This window comes from Saccopteryx bilineata, chromosome 4, assembly GCF_036850765.1.
Source record: "Saccopteryx bilineata isolate mSacBil1 chromosome 4, mSacBil1_pri_phased_curated, whole genome shotgun sequence".
Lineage (NCBI taxonomy): Eukaryota > Metazoa > Chordata > Mammalia > Chiroptera > Emballonuridae > Saccopteryx > Saccopteryx bilineata.
In genome coordinates this window covers 45,668,735-45,674,734 of record NC_089493.1, presented here as the reverse complement: position 1 = coordinate 45,674,734, position 6,000 = coordinate 45,668,735, and the positions used below count along the sequence as shown (strand labels likewise).

The 6,000-nt window shown below is 53.4% G+C and overlaps 1 protein-coding gene across 4 annotated transcripts in view; it reads left to right on the top strand.

Annotated features, from left to right (window-relative positions):
• Positions 1-432: 432 nt before the first annotated feature.
• SAMD4A (sterile alpha motif domain containing 4A) overlaps positions 433-6,000 on the top strand; it is a 218,956-nt gene continuing 213,388 nt past the window's right edge. Inside the window, exons 1-2 of one of the 4 annotated variants that reach the window (XM_066277638.1) lie at positions 433-724; positions 1,909-2,532. In XM_066277638.1, the coding sequence (XP_066133735.1) occupies positions 2,337-2,532 (196 nt within the window). In that variant the 5' untranslated portion in view covers positions 433-724; positions 1,909-2,336. The remainder of the gene's footprint in view (positions 725-1,908; positions 2,533-6,000) is intronic. The other 3 variants (XM_066277635.1, XM_066277639.1, XM_066277637.1) reach the window with 3 other exon arrangements.

Sequence of the window (6,000 nt, the reverse complement as noted above, 5' to 3'; positions counted from 1 at the left end):
ATGGCCTCAGGTCTCCGCCGCCTGCGGGCCAAGCCGCTCTGCCACCTCAGGCCCCAGTCAGGCCAAGGGGTCACTCGAATCGCCGAACCATATTCCCAAGGACAAGCAGCTGGTGGTAGCACCGCCCCCGCTCAAGCGCCCTCGGGGACCCCTCCCGCCCGAGCTCCGGCTCCTCCAGCGCCCCAGCCGCTCCAGAACCCGCAGGCGGCGGCCGCGAGGAATTCACTCGGACCCCTCCCCTTCCCCAAACTTCTTCCCTCCGCCCAGCGGCTCCTCCAACCCGACCCCTCTGCGCCGTCTGGCTCCGCCCACCCCTCTCTCCTCCCCTTTTCTGGTCCCCACTGAGGAATCCGCTCCCCCCACCCCCAGCCCCGGGCCGGGCCCGGGGATCCTCCCCCCCGACTCCCTCCGCGCGCCGCGGCCGCCGCCCGGGTTCCTCTCCCCCCGCTCGGGCGCTCCCTGCCAAGCCCATGATGTAATGGTGTATGTTAATCAGTAGCATGTGGGGAGCTCCGGCTCCGGCGGCGCAGTCCTTCGCGAGCCGACACGGGAGGCAGCGGCGGCGGCAGCGGGCCGGACCTACAGCGCCGCACTCGCTCAGTGCCGCCCGCCCCGACGGCATGGCCCGCAGCCCGCGCTCCGGGCGCCCCCAACCTCGCTGACAGCCGCCGCGGGCCCGGACCCGCGCGTGGGGCCCCGAGCCGCCGGTATGAGCCGAGCCGAGGTGAGCGCCCCCAGCAGAGGACCCGCCGGCCACGGAGTCCCTTTCGCGGGGGGACTTCCCTCTGAGCTGGATAAGTTCTGGGCGCCAGGAAGCGGGGAGCTGGGAGAGCCGCCCCTTCGAGGGTTGAGCCGCTGGGCTCCCCTGTTTGCCATCGGCGGCCACCCGGACAAGGACAGGACCGGGGGAACCCCAGAAGCCGAACTTTCTTTGAGGTCCTTGGCGGGCGTGTGCCGGCGGCGCGGAGCCGCAGTCTCGTCGGAGCCGCCCTGCTCGCCGGGGGAAGTAGCGCTGTGGCCCCGGGCTGTGTCCGCTTTCGGCGTGCGCTCGGGGCCACACCGTTCTCGGCCTGGGACGCGCGGACTAGGCGCTGGGCCGGACAGACCCGCCCGTAGAAAGCAGCCGCGGGGACGGGGGCAGGATGCCTAAAGCACACACGCGCGTACACACACTTACACACAGACGCACAGACACGCACACATCTGATCGCTCAAGGCGAAGCAGGCCCCGGAGACCTCCCGGGTGGGCTGGAGCGGCGAGGCGCGGGGCGGCCGGGGCTCCGGCTGCGCCTCCGCCCGCTGGGCGAGGAGCTTTGGGTGGGGAGAGTTTATTTTTGTCTCGAGCTGCTGCCTTGGCTGCTCACGGCCTAAATCCAGAGGGGCGCCTGGCGGTGGAGATGCTGGCTGTTGCTGTAGATGGAGCTGCAGCCGCTCGGCTGCTTCTCCGGGAGGAGGAGTAGGAGGAGGAGGAGGAGGAGAAGGAGGAGGAAAGAACTCGGGCTGCCGCTGCTGCCTCCGCCTCTGCTTTGCATTAGCCCCCACCCCCACCCCCGCGCCCCTTCGCAGCCGCATTGCAAGTTTTCTGCGCGAGGAAAATCTGTTGCTGGTGCTGGCGTTCTCAAGCACAGCCCCTGAGGCCACCCCGGGTGCGGTGTGTGGGGAGCACCAGTCGTTTGCAGTGGCAGCAACAGGAAGCCGTGGGGTCTCCTCCTGCACCTGGGAACGACGCTTCTTGTCATTCCCTGAACGGGAATAGCTCATCGCTCGCGTCCGGGTGCGGAGGGGGCGGCTGGAATTGGGGGGACCCAGCCCCCCGCGGGGCGCCCCCCGCCCTCTCTGATGCACTCGTTCCCCGGGCGCGCTCCCTCGCTGGCCGAGGTCTCACTGCAGCCCTTTCTCTCTTTCCAGTGGTGATCACCGCTCGGGAATGCGGGTGTGAGGGTCCGAGCTGCCGCCCAGCGGGAGAGAGACCCCGGGACGCCGGAAATCACCATCCCGAAGCTGTGAGAAGGGGGAGGGAAAGAGCATTCTTCATTCAGTTTGTGTGCCTTGTGGGGAATTTTTAAAAAAATCGTTATTTTTAAAAAAGAAACATTTCCGTGCTACTGTCTGTCATCATCTCTGGGGAAATCAGCCAGAACCACCGGAACGTAACTGAAACCAGACGAGAGAGGCAGGAGCCGAGGCGGTACCTGCAGCGTCCGGGCACCAGAGCCACCTTGGAACCGGAACGCGTCTCCAGCGGCCGCGGGGCTGCGGCTCCACCAAACTTTGGGGCGGGAGGGCCGGGCTGGGGCTCCGAGGGGGCTTTGTAGACCGAGGGCCGCCCCCTAACCATGATGTTTCGCGACCAGGTCGGGGTGCTGGCGGGCTGGTTTAAGGGCTGGAACGAGTGCGAACAGACTGTTGCGCTGCTGTCGCTGCTCAAGCGCGTGAGCCAGACCCAGGCCCGCTTCCTCCAGCTCTGCCTGGAGCACTCGCTGGCCGACTGCGCGGAGCTGCACGTCCTCGAAGGCGAGGCCAACAGCCCGGGTAAGTGCTCCGCCGCCGCCGTCTCGCCTGTTCCCCGCACACCTCCATTCGCAGCCTCGGGCCCAGGCTCCGCCCCCGGCCGCGGTTCCGCGGGGACACGGGCCGCGCGGTCCCCCGGGCCTTTGGCCTCTCAACCTCTCCCTGTCCCCGCCCCTGTCGCCCACTTACCTCCGCTGGCGGCTTTGGGTTTTTGACCACTGTCAACTCCTTCAGTCCTTTCCGTGTTGTAGCTACGGTAGCATGAATGATTGATTTTTCTCTCATGCAGTTTCCTGGGAAATAAGTAAGTCAGGTCACGTAGAGTCTGGATTTTCTGGGCTTTTTTTTCTTTTTCGTTTGGGCAACGTGGCTCTCTGGGTTTCAGCAACACATGAAGAAGCCCGGGGCTGCCCTTCGGAAACCAAGCTTTGATTAGGCTGTAGAAGCAATACGTGAATATTCAATTTTATTATTAATTTCCCCCCACGGGTATTACAGTTTAGAGCTCTGTCTTGTGAATAATATGTAGGTGACGCTACAGACTATTAAAATAATATTTGCAATTCGTATACTATTTGGATATGCTCATCTATCATGACGATATTCATACTGATATGGATCTTGGAGAAAGGGTCTCACCGACATGAATCAGAGTCCTTGACGCTTTTTATTAGGAAACTTTACTGAATATAACAGAATTGCTTCGTATCATCCTGCTAGTTTTTACAGACGTCTCAGCTAGTATAGAAAGTGAATATAAGCGAAAGGTCCAGCAGTTTGCTGTTTGCTAGCACGGGTGGTGACAGACTGAAATTATATCCTGGGGTGAGTGGGGGTTTGGATGGGGGATGGGGGAAAGGTCTGTTGGTTGTAATTTTGGATAGGGGAAATTCTTTAGTTCATGCTGCAGCAGGAGGGTGAACAGAGCCCCCAGTGTTTACGCAGAGAAAAGAATGCAGGGTCCTCTTCCAGATGTTCCATGTTAGAGCCGCTCGCCTGCAAGACTCAGCAGAGGTCTAGGCTGCCATTTGATGACAAGGTCCAGCTTAGGACAGCAGGGCCTGGGAGACACTAAAGTGAGTGTGTCCTCAGGGCAGCAAGAGGGGAGCTAGCCTCCTTTTCACTCCTCTTTGGTATGGTGCTCACGATGCTGAAAACACCAGGATGGGATGTTTCCATATATAGAATCACAGTCTGGAAGTGACCACTGGAAATCTTCACAGTCCTTTTCCTGAGCAGACAGGACTGCCCCCCAGGATCTGGTGCTGCTAAGTATGAGGGACGTACTGAGGGAGATCCCATAAGCCCACTGGGATTCACTGGAGCCTGACAGCCAGCCCACCTTGTTCCTTGCAAGGGTGGAGGTGGCAGGGTCCCCTTGCTTCAGCCCCACATTTATAAATAGTGAAAAGGCCAGCCTCCTTCCTAAGGGTGTGGAAGCATAGCTAGGGTAACTGATGTCCACTTTCTTTATTTTTGTCCTTAATGTGACAGGGTAGCATGGTTCACCTACTTGATTTTACTTTTTCAGGTTTGACAAACAAGGTTATATAAACTTCTGTGCTTTGTGAAATGCACTGGATTGAAGTATAGTCATTTATATTGAATGCTTGATTTCAGTGCTTGTAGGAACTGTTTAAAATGATGATAATCTTTAAGTTACTTAAACATTGGAGCAACATCTTTTCCCTCTGAGTAAAGAAGACTTTTCCTAAGAGAGCAGCAGGTTAGTAAGTGAGGCAATTGAAATGCATACAGTATGAAAAAGAAGTTGCTTATTTTAAAAATCTTATAATTTAACAAGCCAAGAAAATGTTGAACTTCTGTGAATTATTATAAGTCATTTTGTAATTTTCCCCCGTAAAATTATGTCCTCATCCTTACTTGTGTAACATCTACCTACCTGTTCATGCTGCTAAATGCTGCGGATATACGCCACCTAGAACCATTACGTAGGATAGGGACCATTTTCCAGTTTCTGGATTAATCTTTCAACCTGGACAACTTGCTTCCTTGGGAACCTTTGCACTTATTTTGTTGTGTGGTTAGGACAGAAATTCATTAGTGGGGTTGTGTGATGGTTTGTTTTATGTCTGCAGTGTGGGGACCACAAAGAGCATCAAGATATGTCATAGCATACTTGGGCCCGGAGTGTGGCTCTCTTACAGACTTTGGAACCTAGCCAACAATGAGGAAAGGGGCAAAAATGCCCACTCAGCAACCAGAATAGATAGCATAATGTCTGGGAGAATTCTTCACACCTTCTCTGGGAACATAATTACTCTTATTTTAGACAACAATCCTAACAAATTTTTCTAAATTTGAACAATAATCGACTGCATATCGTGGTTAGCACATTTAGAACAGGGTGAGTGGCTGCTGTCACTAGGAAAGAAAAGTGATACCTTGGCAGCTTGACAACCAAGGAAGAGACAGAACAATTCAGAGTAAAAGCCCTAAAATTTTGGGAATGTTAGGGTAGGAATCCTCAATTGATCCTGCAGTCACTGCTCTATAACAGCATGAATCAGTAATTGCTGTTTACCATCAATGAGAGTGAACTATGAAAGGGATATATTTTTCAATACACTCTTTTGAGAAGAGAGGGAAATAGGCCATAAACTTTGGAAATATTGACAGTCAAGATAATTGACCTCCCAAGCTGTTTCAGTTGGTAAAGCCCTTCCCCATTCAGAAGGCTGTGTATAATGACTCATTCGTTGCCTGCCTGAGGTTTCTTTTACCAAAATCAGGTACCCCTTACTTTATTTTGTAATCATCAATTCAACAAGCACATATATTTCTTCTGGCATGGAGAGATTTTAAAATTTGGTGACTGGGAACCTAATTCATATCTGGGTCTTGATCTTGGTATAATAAAAAAAATAGTAATAGTATGAATTTGGTTTCATTTTCTTCAGAACTGAACTTTCACATTACACCTGGGTTATTTGAAATCTGTGGGTTGTATTTTGATACTAACTTTTCATTCTCTTAAATTGAATGTTTATTGAGAATTCAACGCTTCGCTCATTCATCCTTTGCCTAAGGTTCATGGTCATCTGAGATCCAAAAATAAAGTCAGTTCCTATGGATTTATATGCGTGTGTATGTGCACGCATGTGTGTGTATGTCATTCCACATTGACTGGGGGAGGGTATAGGTCATGATTGGCTCTTTAAGTAGAGGTTTGTTTTCAGAAGCCTCATAACCTTAGATAAGTACCTCAGCCACCAGCCCAGGTTAACACTGAGACTTCTAGTCAGTCTCAGTTTATAGATGACTGCTTCTGGAGCTAATAAATAGTTCATTCAACACCTAAAAACGGCAAAGAAGTGGAACCCACTGGCTTTACCTGCAGTTCCCCAAAGAGAAATAGGTCATGTGGCATTGTTTATTTGTGACTTTTATCATTTGGACTTGAAATATATTTTCCAATGAAAATAGTGTAATAAATGGAGGTTCACATGTAAATCCACAGCGACTTAT